Source organism: Microcaecilia unicolor, chromosome 12 (genome assembly GCF_901765095.1).
Source record: "Microcaecilia unicolor chromosome 12, aMicUni1.1, whole genome shotgun sequence".
Taxonomy (NCBI): Eukaryota; Metazoa; Chordata; class Amphibia; order Gymnophiona; family Siphonopidae; genus Microcaecilia; species Microcaecilia unicolor.
In genome coordinates this window covers 101,379,276-101,394,418 of record NC_044042.1, presented here as the reverse complement: position 1 = coordinate 101,394,418, position 15,143 = coordinate 101,379,276, and the positions used below count along the sequence as shown (strand labels likewise).

The window sequence follows — 15,143 nt, the reverse complement described above, 5'->3', positions numbered from 1 at the left end:
ATTTTATAAAATTCCCCTGAATACCCCGTCCGGTCCCCGGGGCAGACCCTGTTGGTAGGGATTTAATTACTGCCTGTATCTCTTTGATATCTAGTGGCGCTGCCAAAGCCTCTATCTCTGCCTTGGTTAGTTTTGGTATATCTGCCCTATCCAAGAAATTTCGAATAGCCTCTCCTCTGGATCCTGGGAGGCTGTGTAAAGGGAAGCGAAGTAGTTGGTCAGGATTTCTGCTATTTTTTCACTTTTATTGTGTACAATTCCTTGTCATCTTTAAGGGTAATTATGGGTCCTACGGGGTCCCCAAGCCGTTACCAGCCTCGCCAACATTGCCCCTGTCCTATTGCCATACCTATTCAGTTTGAATTTTTGCCAAGCTAATGCTCTACTACTGCGCTCGTGGAGTAAGGTATTTAAGGTTATTTGTATGGCTTGTACCTGCTTTTTTGCTTTAGTGGACGGGTATTTGATAAGCTGTGACTTGGCTTTCTTTAGACTATGCTCTAGCCTCAAGATCGCTATGGAGTGTTTCTTCCTTCTCGCATAGGCAAATGCGATTATTTTGCCCCGCATTACCACCTTTGCGGCCTCCCAGAAGATCCCAGGTTTATCCTTATATTCTTTGTTATAGAGAGCGTAATCTTCCCATTTCTTTTGTATAAATTCTTTAAATTCTCTGTCTCGGCTCAAATATGCTGGAAATCGCTAACCCCTTTGTTGTTGATAGAAATTTGGGGCCTCTATATCAATCCACACTATTGAGTGGTCCGATACCTCTTCCGGGCCTATTTCCGCGTTAACCACCCAGGGAAATAGCGTTTGGGCCACTAATATGTAGTCTATTCTTGAGAGTGTCCCGTGGGCTCTAGATAGGTGTGTGTAATCACGCTCTTCTGGGTGTAAGCTGCGCCAGGTGTCCACCAGGTACAGTGAGCGTTGAAAAGCTGACAAAGCATGTGCTCTTGGCCCTCCTCTATGTGCCCCTCTAGGATTTGAGCAGTCCCTAGCGGGGTCTGCCACTAGGTTAAAATCGCCTAGTACTATCAACTGTGTAGTTGTGTATGGGAGGCATAGCTGGATTAGCTTCGTGTAGAACTTAGCATCATATGTATTTGGGCCGTATAAGCCTAAAACCAAATACTCTCTCTGCTGTAGCCATAACCGTATTACCACATATCGACCCTGCTTGTCAGCCTCTATTAATTCGGATTTGGCAGCCAGTCCCTTTCTGATTAATATTGCTACGCCACTTTTCCTGTCCCTGGAGGATGCTGCGTGAACTTCTCCCACCCATCGTCTTTTTAGTTTGCTATGTTCCAGTGTTGTTAGTTTTGTCTCCTGCAGGCAGCATATATCTGCTTTGTGCCTCTGAAGGGCTGATAATATTTTTGCCCGTTTGACAGGTGTAGATATCCCACCCACGTTCCATGTGGCGAAACGTGTAACTTTAACTATTGCTCTGTTCTATTTTTATTGATCTACGCGGTTCTGCAAATACCGGGTGCCTCAGGTGCCCAGCCTCACCCATGGCGCGCAAGCAAATGTTTATAGGGACTTTCAAGGGGTCTACAATGTATTCTCCCTCCTCCAACTGTCGTGTTCTATTATTACATATCCAGTCTTGTTCCTGCCTTCCTCCCTTTCCCCCTTGCCTCCCATACCTCCCTTCCCACCCCCCCTCTATCCCTTAACCCATCCCATTCCCTTACCTCCATCCCCTCTTCCAACCCCTTCCCAATACTAATACCGGAAAGGGAGAGAAAGGATCAATGATGTGTAGCCCCCCCCCCCCCCCCATCCACTCTCACCGTCCCGGGGAATTATCCCGGCCTTGTAAATTCTTTATCAAGACTCAAACCCCAGGGCTTGCATATTGTTCTACTTATATCCATCTGTGATCTATCGGGCTTTGTCATCAAGGCTTTAGGCTTAGGTAATCTGTCAGCCAATCTTGTGCCTCTTTTGCGGTTTTGAATGAGTGCCATTTGTCCTGGTGTTGAACCCGCAGTGTGGCTGGATATACCAGCATAAATTTCTTGTTTGCTTCAGCCAGTGTTTTGCATATTGGTCCATATTTTCGTCTCTTCTCCTGCAAAGACATCGAGAAATCCTGAAAGATTTTAACCGGAGAGTTTTCAAAAGTCAATTTGTCTCTCTTGAGCCGCGCCCCTCTGAGAATTTCTACTTTATGGATGAAATTGTGCACCTTAATCATGACTACTCGGGGTCTCTGTGTGCTGTCCGGCTTTCTGCCCACGCGATGTGCCCGCTCTAAGCACAAGGGCCCCGCTCCATCTGATAGAGCGAATTCCTCCTGCAGCCATTTCTCTAAGATGCTGGGCAGTAGGTGTTCTGAGACGGACTCTGGGATGCCAAGGATCCGTAGGTTATCTCTTCGTGACCTGTTTCGAGGTCATCAATCTGCAGGGCCTGTTTTTCACCAGTTCGCGTAGTTCTTTTATTTTAGCTGTGCTCCGGTCCCCTCATCCTCCACAGCCGATACGCGCTGCTCTAGTTCTCTCCGGTGCGTCGCGTGGTATCCTCTAGCTGTGTCTCCACTGCCGTGAGATGACTTGATAATTGTTGGAACTGCGGGGCTAGCGCCTGCTGCACCGCCTCGGTTAGTTGTTGTAGCTGCAGCGCAGTAAACTTTATCTCGGGAGTCTCTGGTGTGGGGCTGGCGGCCATCTTTGACTCCGCCGCGCAGGGCTTTTCTGTTTCTTTCCGCGCTGTTTTCGCCGGCATTATTTGTTCCCCGCGCGTTACAAAGTTGTCCATACACTCCCTCCGGTTCCCGCTTCGATTTTATTTCGCTCTGGTCAGGATTTCAGTCGCTGGTGGAGTGGGGGGAAGGACGGGGCCTAAGAGGAGAGCTTCCTGCTGCCGCCCTCCTCAGCACATCACGTGATCTAGTACTGATAGAATTTAAAAATGATATTGCGGAAGTATTTAGTAATATGTAATTTATGTAATGCCGATTTAAAAAAAAAAATTCCAGAGGTGATCCGGGAAAATATAGACTGGTAAGCCTGATGTTGGGGCCGGGTAAAATGGTAGAGACTATTATAAAGAACAAAATTACAGAGCATATTCAACGTATGGATTAATGAGACACAGCCAACATGGATTTAGTGAAGGAAAATCTTGCCTCACCAATGAACTACATTATTTTATAGACCCTCTATCATATCTCCCTCAGCCGCCTTTCTCCAAGCTGAAGAGCCCTAGCCGCTTTAGTCTTTCCTCATAGGGAAGTCGTCCCATCCCCTTTATCATTTTTGTCACCCTCTCTGCACCTTTTCTAATTCCATTATATCTTTTTTTCAGATGCGGCGACCAGAATTGAACACAAGGAATGGAAAACAAAAATGCCTTTGTATCGGTCCATGGTGGCGGCAGTACCTAGAATATTGTGTTCAATTCTGGTCGCCGCATCTGAAAAAAAGATATAATGGAATTAGAAAAGGTGCAGAGAAGGTGTCGTCGTTGATGATATGTTGAAACCTTCTGCTCAGTGTGCTGCTGCGGCTAAGAAAGCAAATAGAATGTTAGGTATTATTAGGAAAGGAATGGAAAACAAAATGCCTTTGTATCGGTCCATGGTGCGGCAGTACCTAGAATATCTAATATAATAAAACGCACCCTCAACGTTCTGAAGCCACGTTCTGTGAAGCCGGAAACTTGAAGCCGGAAGCCTGAGTTCTGTGAAGCCGGAAACTTGAAGCCTTGAAGCCTGAAGCCTTGAAGCCATCTGACGTCACTCCCAGGCTGAGGCTGAAGGGTTCAGCCTGCCGTCTCTGCCCCGCCCTCGCGACAAAACAAACAAATCCGGAAGCGAAACGTCAGGGAAGGAGGCGGCGCTCCCGACGTCTAGCCTTCCCTTCGCTGTGTTCCGCCTTCAAAACAAGGCGGAACACAGCGAAGGGAAAGCTAGACGTCGGGAGCGCCGCCTCCTTCCCTGACGCTTCACTGCACGAACCGCCACGGAGGTAAGTTAAAAAGAATAAAAAAAAAAAAAAAAAAAGGATGCATGGATGCGAAGGGGGGGGCATGGATGTGAAGGGGGGGGAGAAGAGGGCGGGCCAGGCTGGGACATGGGAGAGAGCGTAGCATGGATGCGAGGGGGGGGGGGAACATGGAAGGGCGAGAGGGACTTGCTGGAAAAGGATGAATGGGAGGCGGCAGGGGACAGAGGAGCATGGATGGGCATGGATTGGGAGCGCAGGACTCAGGGAGAGAGGGAAATTGCTGGATAGGGAAAAATGGAGGGGCCAGGTGACAGATGAGCATGGATGGGCATGGATTGCAAGGGCAGGACTCAGGGAGAGGGGAATTGCTGGATAGGGATGAATGGAGGGGACAGATGGGCATGGATGGATATGGATTGTAGAGCAGGCCTCAGGCAGAGAGGGGAAATGCTGGATAGGGAAAAATGGAGGGGCCAGGTGACAGAGGAGCATGGATGGGCATGGATTGGAAGGGCAGGACTCAGGGAGTAGGGGAATTGCTGGATAGGGATGAATGGAGGGGACAGATGGGCATGGATGGATATGGATTGCAGAGCAGGCCTCAGGCAGAGAGGGGAAATGCTGGATAGGGAAAAATGGAGGGGCCAGGTGACAGATGAGCATGGATGGGCATGGATTGGAAGGGCAGGACTCAGGGAGAGGGGAATTGCTGGATAGGGATGAATGGAGGGGACAGATGGGCATGGATGGATATGTATTGCAGAGCAGGCCTCAGGCAGAGAGGGAAAATGCTGGATAGGGAAAAATGGAGGGGCCAGGTGACAGAGGAGCATGGATGGGCATGGATTGGAAGGGCAGGACTCAGGGAGAGGGGAATTGCTGGATAGGGATGAATGGAGGGGACAGATGGGCATGGATGGATAGGGATTGCAGAGCAGGCCTCAGGCAGAGAGGGGAAATGCAGGATAGGGATGAATGGAGGGGGCAGGTGACAGACAAACATGGATGGCCATGGATTGGGAGGGCAGGCTCAGGGACAGAGGGGAATTGCTGGAAAAGGATGAATGGAGGGGGCAGGGGACAGATGGCCATGGATTGGGAGGGCACGGCTCACACTCTCTCATATACAATGTCTTTCTGACTCTCACTCTCACACACTCTGTCTCACACTGTATCACATTCACTCTCTATGTGCCACACAGTCACTCACACACTCGCTTGGTCTCATACACTCACTCAAACAGAGAATCTGTGTCTCACACACACTCTCTCTCGCCCACACACACACACTCTCACTCACACTGTGTCTCACATACACACTTGCACACACTCTCATTCTCACACACACACTCTCTCACAAACACACTCACACCCAGACTCACGCTCTCTCTCACACAATCACACTTCACTCTGACTCTCAAACAGACACTCTCACATACACTCTCCCAAACATACACACTCCGAGGAAACCTTGCTAGCGCCCGTTTCATTTGTGTCAGAAACGGGCCTTTTTTACTAGTTGTGCTAATAAATCATCAGCGAAAGCTGCTATTTTAAAGGTTTCGGTGCCCATCTTGACTCCTTGTATATCAGGTGTTTGGAGGATATCTCTGATCAGTGGGTCTAATGTTAGAACAAACATAAAGGCGACAGTGGACATCCTTGCCTAGTACCCTGATGTATTGGAAAGGGAGGGGACAAAATGCCATTAGTCCCAGACCTGGGCCTGTGGGAGATAGTAAGTGCTCGGATCGCCTCTTGAAAGACCCTTTTATGCCATAAGCGTCTAACGTTCCCAAATAGGGAATCCCATACCACCCTGTCATGCTTTTTTGGCATCAAAACTTACTAGCACCGACGGTTGTAACTTTCTTGGACACTGCCTCCAAGGTTACCAATATTTTCCTCACGTTTTTAGTGATAGTTCTGCCCTGTACAGATCCCACCTTGGACTCCTCAATAATATCTGGCAGTACTCGCGATAGTCGATTGCTAATACTTTGGCAAACAGGTTTTGCTTCATAGTTGAGTAACGATATTGGCCTGTAAGATTCTGGTTTCTGCGGGTTTTCGCCCAGGTTTGGGAATCACAATAATCTGAGCTGTTCTTAAAGAACTGGGCATTTGTTTCTCCTGTACCATAGTATTAAACAAGGATGTAATTGGTTCCGCTACTGCGTCCCTCAAACATCTTGTAGAATTCTCCTCTATACCCATCTGGGCCCGGTGCCTTCTCCCAAGGGTCCTTGCTGTATTGCCCATGACACTTCATCTACCGTTATTGGGGCATTTAGCATATCTAGGCTCTGTGCACCTATTCGCGGAAGATTCCCGTCCTCCAAATACAGCTGGCTATCCAACGGGGGGTGGATCCGGGCAGCATACAATTGCCTATAATATTCTTGCAAGATTCTATTTATTTGGGCATCTTTATTTTCTAAAGTTCCAGTAGGTGAGTAAAAGGTTTTATTTTATAGGGGCCCTGCCTAGGGTTTGCCAGCTTAACCAACATCTTTCCACTTCTATTGGCATATTTATATAATTTATATCTATAATAAGCGTAATTATGTTGGGCCTTATTGTGTAATCTCTTGTTGAGGGTTTGCTGCAGTTCTAAAAGTTGGGCTTTTAGTGCGACAGTATGATTGTCGTCCATATTCTCGTCGTGCCCGTGTTACCTTCTTTCTCTAAGCGGAGTAACTCCTTCTCCCTGGCCTTTTTTTGATGACTTGTATATGCAATAATCTCCCCTCTGAGTACTGCTTTGCCGTATCCCAATAGAGTATGGGAGATGTCATGTGCTCCTGATTAGTGTCTTGGAACTGCTTATATTTTTTGAGTGTGTATTCCCTGAAACCCTGATCTTTATAGAGACAGATGGGAAATCTCCACTGGAATGATCCCGGGTTGTCTTCTGCAAGTTCCAGACAACTGTTACCATTGCATGATCTGATATTTTAAATGGGGCCTATTTCTGCGGCGTGAAATTTTGTAAATAAGGAAGGGTAACCAAATATGTAATCAATCCTTGACATGGTGGCATGTGCGCCACATATCCACCAGGTCCAAAACCTCACTTAATACCCCTATTCCTCTGGAGTCCGCACTCGTTCCCTTTTCTCTCCCTGTGATCTGTCCAGTTTAGGAATCCCCACTGCGTTGAAATCTCCTCCAATCAGTAAGGGAATTCCCTCAAAACTTGTTAAATGATGCAAGAGTTGTTTATAAAACCCCTTGTTGTATATGTTGGGGGCATACACATTACATATCACTACTGGTTGACGCTCTACTGTTAAGTGTAACCATTACAAATCTGCCCGCTCCATCAGCGATGATTTTTATGTGTGGTAATTTGCACCCCTTCTTAATTAAAATTATTACCCCCCCGCTTTTTTAGGCCTGCGCAGGGAATTCGTAATATGAGCCCACCACCACCAACGGCATAATTTCTCGTGTTCCTTGGCATTTAAATGTGTTTCTTGAAGTAATGCTAGTGACACCTGTTGCTTTATGAAGTGCCTGAAGTATATTCTGCCTTTTGATTGGCGAAGAGATACCTCCCACATTCCATGACACTACCTTGAGGTCATCACGTGTTATCGTAAATTAAATAATGTGTTACCTTGATATCTTCTCTGAGTGGGGTGGGCATCCCAGCCTATACCCCCCCCCCACCCATCGCTAAACAGAATGCTACACGCATATGTGCTCTTGTGACTCTTAATGTGTTACCTGTATTCTCCTGTATCCCTGTGACCATGAAGTTCCTACTCCTCAACGTACCCCCCTTTACCCCTCTCCCACCTTCCCCTCTCCTTCCCAACATCCCCATACTCTTAAAAGCCCCAAGGAGCCCTTACTTCCATGCCTGGCTCCGGGATCCCAGCCTTGCCAACAATATATGTGTACTTTGTCCCCACCCCCTTCAACCTTAAAAACTTCACAAACATCATCAACATCTGCATAACTGTAAACTCAGCCGCAACCAAGCACGAGCCTTCACTTCTTCTCTGCTCCTCCACTGTCTAGTGCTTGAGTCTCTCTTTTGCCGGCTAGTGAACTGTTCATGTAGTTCCAGACGCGCTGGGTCTGTCTTCCTCCAGCCGGTCCACGAACGCTTGAGCGGTTTCTACTGTATCGTAGTACCGCACCTTCGCCATTGTGTTGGATCTTCATGTAGCCGGATACAGTAGCTGCACCGTATCTGCTTTTTATGTACTAATCACAGAAACTTGTGCGAATTGCTTGCGTTGGAGGGCGACTTTGGTGGAGTAGTCTTGAAAACAGAGTATCTTATGTCCATCTACCTCCAGCTTTCCCCCTTTCCGCAGTGCCGCTAACACCTCCATCTTATGCTGATAGTGAAGCAGTCGCATTATAACCACTCTTGGCCGCGTAGTTTTCTCTTTCCTTGGGCCCAGGCGATGTGCTTGTTCTATCTTGAGTGGCCCCGTCTTACTATGATTAGATAACAACTTGGCAAGCCAGGGCTCTAAGAAACCTCTCAGTTCCCCGTCCTGTATTGATTCTGGTAGTCCGACTAGGCGCAGATTATTCCTTCGAGAACGATTCTCCAAGTCATCCACTTTATCTTCTAGTGTTGAAACCTTTTTTTGGAGATGTTCAATGGACTTTGTAACTTCTTGTGAGGAGGTTTCCACTTCCCCCAGTCTCTGTTGGACCTCCTGAAACTCGTTGGTAAAGGTTGTTATTCTTGGTCCATTCCCTCCAGCTTGTCAATTATTTGCTGTAGCTTGTGGCTCATGGTTTCCTCCACCGCCAGTTTTACCTCTGTGACAATCTCAGAAGCCCAAGCAGAGCTCACGGATGGTGACGGCAGAGAATTTTTCTCTGCCATCTTTATGCCCCCGCTTTTATTCTTGTCCAACTCTTTCCTGGATCCTCTGGTCGCCATACAATGTGCTGGGGTTGGCTAAAGTCAGATCAGCAAGATTTTATTGCTGCACTTTGTCTTGGTTTCTCAGTTACCGGCTGCTGTGGACTGGACAATCAATTTACTTATAGTGTACTGAGCTCCATTTTATGGTTGCTCAGTCCTACGTCTGTGGAGCTGCCTGGTCCAATCTTATAATGTCTGAGTCTCTGCACTTTTACAAATCTCGGCCTCTACAGGCGTTATGCCTCTCCGTGTTCTCCAATTCTACTTTATTTGTTGAGCACTCTTGTGGTCGTTTGCAGATGCTAATGGTGAGTTTTATGTGCTAATCTTTGCATGCCTCTCTTTCCACCATCAGTCGCTTGGACTAATGCGCTGCTTTACCCCCTAAATCGCGTGTCCCGTTCTCTCAGCCGCACTCCGCCACACCCTCATCCAGCTACTCGCGCCACCGGCTCCTTCCGCCCATTCTGGATCCCACAGATGAGGTTTTTGTACCTTTTTTGTTCTATTTGTTTCCTTGATCCACCTCCCGCAACGGGCCTTTGGTGTGCCTCCCTCCTGGTTTTCTCGCTGGCTATCGCCAATCGCGGTTCCACGCGGGTGTGGCCGAGCGCCGAATTTCACCTCTCCGTCACTGCGATTCGGGTTCCGCGGCTCTCAGTCGTGTGTTAGGGTCATTTTTGGCCGAGGTACAGCGTCTCCGCCGTTTTCTGGGGGTGGAAGTGCTGTTTCTTGTGGGATCCCCGATCGTCGCCGTCGGGAGCTCACTGTGCGGCGGCCATCTTGGCCGGCAGCTCCACCGGAAGTCTCTGAGCTTTTATAGCTTAAAAAAGGAATTGGGACTCTCCTTGTGGAGTGTTCCTGCATGACAAACCACTTCTCTGGGGTGAGTTGTGTGTGAGTATATGGGATACGGCCTTGCCGTGCTGTTTCAAGCACATTTTAAGGATGCTTAATTCCAGGGGGAACAGAAGGAAGTTCTTTCTCTCCTTTCCTGCTTTGTTAGTCAAATACTGATTCTATGGTCACATGGCCAGAGCTCTTATTGGCGAGCTAGAGTTAGAAGTTCTCAGTCTCCACCTGCTGGAAGGAGTCCACAACCCATCAGTCCGATCCTAGTCCAGAGGGACTAAAGGAAAGCAAATTTGCAGGTAAGATCTAATTTCTCCTTCTCACTGTCCCTTGCAGCCCTAATTTGGGAGTCATCTAGGTTGGGCTGCTTGGCTATAGCGAAAGAGTTGCTTACCTTTAACAGGGGGTTCTCTGTGGGCAGTGGGATAAGCTTGCTATATAGTCCCTCTCACCACCTTCTCTGGTTAAAGCGACTGCCATCATACTCTAGGAGAAAAGACTACTGTTATGATTCTGCCGGTTTGGCAGGGGGAGAGGGGGGACGTCGCTTCTGATTGGCTGCCAGGGGTTGTGCTGACGTCAGTGGGTAGTACTTAAGCCTGCATGTTGCTACCTACTCTGCTTTGGCGTTGCATCTATGTGTGACAGAAGCCTGTCAGTACGGTGTTCAGTGTGCTGACTTTTGATTCTGTGTGTTCCTGTGCTAAGATTCTTTTCCCTTTTCCTTTGTGTGTAGAGCTGGGTGCAATCAGCTCACCTGCTTCCAGCTGGGCTTCCCTTCGCTGCTTGCCTTCTCTGTGGGAAGCCAGCTGCTTGTTTGTCAGTGGGGGCTAGGTTTTGTTCAGCCTCCATTTCAGCTAGGCTGCTTGTCTGAGAGCGTTTTCTCCGGTTGATAGTTTACTTAGGATTTCTCTCCCCCGTGTGCCGCTCAGCTGTCTCAGTGAGTTTTACCCTTTGTGTACTATGTGTATTGTGTCCCTGCCTCTGACTGGGTGTTTGTTCAGTAGGGCAGTGCTCCCCCTGGCTGGGAGTGCTCTCTCTAATTGTTTGTTGACTTTAGGAGCTCTCTCTCTTGTGCCAGCTTGCTGGCTCAGCAAGCTTAACCCTTTGTATACTGTGTGTCTGGCTCTGTCTTCAGTGGGTTTGAGGCAAGGGCTTTTCTGCCTCCCTTTTGTGACTTGTACCTCTGGCCGCTGGCTGGGGCTATCTCTCTCTTTTTGGTTTGCTGTACCTTTCTCTGGTTTTTGTGGCCTTGAGGATTTCTTTTCCCTTCTGTCCTGGGGAGGGCCTGGCTGCGGTGTCTTGGGAGGTAGCCTGGTCCTCTGGTGACCCTCCCCTTGTCCTCTGGTGGTTCCGGGGCTTGCTGTATTAGTTCCCCTGTCCTGCGCTAGTCCCCTGGGAGGGCGTGGCCCTGCTCTGGTTCCTTTGTTACTCTCTGGCCTATTGCTGGCGTGACTGGCATCTTGGGGTCCCGGGGGGGCCCTCTGGGTTCTTTCACCCCTCCCTGTGTGTGTCTGGGTTCCAGTTCGGCCGTGAGGGCCGCACGAGTGGCCCTGCGCGCCTGGGTTCCAGTTCGGCTGTGAGGCCCGCCTGTATGCCTATTTCCCTTTCTTCCTGAGGTACTGCGGGGAGGGGTAGCTTAGGGGTATTGTGTAGCTGGGGTGTGTGGTAGTGGGTCGGTCTCCCCTTGGCCTGGGTCGGCGCTCTGCTGGCCTCGGCCAGGACCCAAGGGCTCACGACCAACCCAATGGATTACAACTACAATGGTGTCAACTCTTTCTTTGTATACAGCTTGGCATAGCTTCTGCACACAATTTTGTGGACAGCTGTGGATGTTCTGTGTTCAGACGAATTTTGCGCATGAGCTAACTGTGCACAAAGATTTGCAAAAACATCAGCACACAGATCATTTTAATTACTATGGTAATTAAGGTACTAGCTATGAGAGGCAGGTAAATGCTCAAAGACCTGAAGGCTGACTGCAGGGTTCTTTTAAGATTTGGGCGTTAATGCTAGGTTTGTTCGCTCATTCTTCTACAGTCACACATTAGTGTGGATTTCATGTCTATTCTCTTTACTGCGAGCATGACTGACCACAGCTATATATTTTTTTCTGGCTTTGTTGAAGGGGATGGGTTCCAAAAATAAGGCTGGTGATAAGGGGCTGGGGTGAAGGTTTGCTGAAACAAAGAGTAAAGTGCTGGAATCATGATGTAACACAATAGAATAATATTTCTGTGTTGAATACTATTGATGATTAATGTATAAAACACATTGTGTGCATGCACTGGAAAACCTCATGCACTGCTACAGTTTTCCTGATACCGACAAAATTATGCACAGACTAGCATTCTACACATATACAACTCCCAAGTGCCATTATAGTTTTTATTTATTTATTATCTGTGGATGCACAAAATAAAGTTGCTGATAGCACATACCCACATAAGTACACATTTTTTGTTTGCAATTTATTTGCATACTATTTGCTACTACTACTACTACTACTAATCATTTCTATAGCGCTACTAGACATACGCAGCGCTGTACACATTATATGCAGGTACTTTCTCTGTCCCTAGAGGGCTCACAATCTAAGTTTTGGTACCTGAGGCAATGGAGGGTTAAGTGACTTGCCCAGAGTCACAAGGAGCTGCAGTGGGAATCGAACCCAGTTCCCCAGGATCAAAGTCCGCTGCACTAACCGCTAGGCTACTCCTCCACTCAGCTACATTGGGGAACATTTTTTTCTTTGTTTGCTTTGCTTTAGCTATTGTAAGATTATTACAACAGCCCCTGCATTATATAAATATATAGACATGAAAACCAAAATTAAATAAGATACAATGGCATTTAAAAATATTTAAATATAGCAACATGTTGTTCCCCCCCCCCCCCCCCCCCAAAAAAAAAAAAGAACCTAACAGTGTTACTTTAGTTTTCCTGCCTTTGGGCAAAATAACCTAAACGCACAGTCTTGTATGACTAGATAGTGGAAGAAGTTTGATTTAACATGTTCTCTGAAAAGTTATCAGAGTACTATAGGCAGTTGTTGGTGTCCTAGCTCTGGGGAGAACAGTGCCTTGGAAGTCTCTCATACAGATATGAGCCAGGCCCAGTTCTGCTTCCCTTATATGGTCTTTGTGAGATCACAGCCAGAAACTGAATAGCTGCAACAGTATTATGCAGTATTATGCCTGGATGTCCAACCGCCACCTGAAACTGAACATGGCCAAGACCGAGCTTATTGTCTTTCCACCCAAACCCACTTCTCCTCTCCCTCCATTCTCTATCTCAGTTGATAACACCCTCATCCTCCCCGTCTCATCTGCCCGCAATCTCGGAGTCATCTTCGACTCCTCCCTCTCCTTCTCTGTGCATATCCAGCAGATAGCCAAGACCTGTCGCTTCTTTCTCTATAACATCAGCAAAATTCGCCCTTTCCTCTCTGAGCACACAACCCGAACTCTCATCCACTCTCTCATTACCTCTCGCCTTGACTACTGCAACCTACTCCTCACTGGCCTCCCACTTAGCCATCTATCCCCCCTCCAATCCGTTCAGAACTCTGCTGCACGTCTCATCTTCCGTCTGGACCGATATGCTCATATCAGTCCTCTCCTCGTCACTTCACTGGCTTCCGATCAGGTACCGCATACAATTCAAGCTTCTCCTACTTACCTACAAATGCACTCGATCTGCAGCCCCTCATTACCTCTCTACTCTCATCTCCCCTTACGTTCCTACCCGAAACCTCTGCTCACAGGCCAAATCCCTTCACCACTGCCAACTCCAGGCTCCGCCCTTTTTGCCTCGCCTCACCCTATGCGTGGAATAAACTCCCTGAGCCCATACGCCAAGCCCCCTCCCTGCCCATCTTCAAATCCTTACTCAAAGCCTACCTCTTCAGTGTTGCCTTCGGCACATAACCATTGTACCTCTGTTCAGGATATCTAGACTGCCCCAACTTGACATTTAGTCCATTAGATTGTAAGCTCCTTTGAGCAGGGACTGCCCTTCTTTGTTAAATTGTACAGCGCTGCGTAACCCTAGTAGCGCTTTAGAAATGTTTAGTAGTAGTAGTAAGTAGTTTTTACACTGAAAATAGGTTTCAGAGCTGGAGCAAGTAGTGTGGTTGCTATGTTTAATCATGAAGGGATGCAGTCTGTGCAGAATAAAAGATACAACTCTTTATGGGGGTAGTGCCTTCCCTGGGATGGGGGGGTGGAGAGGTATGTGCTGGTCTTGGGGGGGGGGGGGGCACAGAAGTCAGTGTATATCGAGCACACTGAATGGTCCGTAAAGGTCTTTATATGCTGTGATTTACTATGTTAGTCCACTTGCATGCATCAAAATAAAGGTTAACAATCGAAAGATCTTTTCCCCTACATTTCTTGACCAGCTTTCAGGAGGTGGCAGTCTCTTTTAGGTCTGGGCGAAATAACTCCAGCCATTTTTCAGTTTTCTTTTTTTGTGATCACAGACCTCGCAGGTTTTTTTTTTTTTTTCTGGCTAACAAAACCTTCCATAATTAATTGAATTGGATTTCTATTTTCTTTATTTTGCAGTTGGCTTTGAGTTTTGGAAGCAGTTATGTGCTGAGCATGGTATAAGCCCTGAAGGAATTGTTGAAGAATTTGCTACAGAGGGTACAGACAGAAAAGATGTTTTCTTTTATCAGGTAATAGCATCTCCTAATTTGTATTACTCTCTCTATCCAGTTGTACTTAGCTGTGCATTTGAGAGGACATGGTACCATGTATCAATGACACGTGCTCATAGCCTGAGAAGTGACCACGTGTTGGAGTATAGGAGGAGCGCACCTAGGGCCTGACTTAACAAGTTATGTCCTTGGCTAAGGCCATGTGGGAATTAATTTCCTTAGTATCCCACAGATCAGCCCAGAACTAGTGGGTTATGACCATCTACCAGCAGGTGAAAATAGAGAATACTAAATTAGAATGGTGTGACAATTCAATTAGTTATCTGTTTTCAGCAGGTGGTAGATATCTCTGCAGCTCCTGGGCTAATTCTATTAGCCCAATTGAAATGGGGAATAAGGTTTAGTTTTTTGCCTTAAGTGGGTATAGCTGGTGGTGCCAGGTCTCTATCCCCTCCTCTGTACCGCAAAGCTTCTATTTCCTCTTTGTTTTTGTTTTTTTTTGTTTTTTATAGAGCGCGTTTTAAGTGGCAATTGCTCTGTTCAGTATGAGCAAAGTACCAGTGTTTTCTGACTAAAGCTGTAACATCAGCACATGCTAGGGAGGTAAAATTCCTTGATGAAATCAAGGTCTGCTTTATGGAGCAGCTGGTTTAGGATCCAAAAAAAGGGGAAGAGGGAAGAATTCTAGACCTAGTCCTTAGTGGAGCACATGATCTGGTGCAGGAGTTAATTGTCCTGGGGCCACTTGATAACAGTGATCATA

The 15,143-nt window shown here is 47.4% G+C and overlaps 1 protein-coding gene across 1 annotated transcript in view; it reads left to right on the top strand.

Annotated features, from left to right (window-relative positions):
- Positions 1-15,143, top strand: part of TUBG1 (tubulin gamma 1) — a 363,160-nt gene that overhangs the window by 8,007 nt on the left and 340,010 nt on the right. Inside the window, exon 2 of the mRNA XM_030221259.1 lies at positions 14,286-14,398. Coding sequence (XP_030077119.1) covers positions 14,286-14,398 — 113 coding nt within the window. The remainder of the gene's footprint in view (positions 1-14,285; positions 14,399-15,143) is intronic.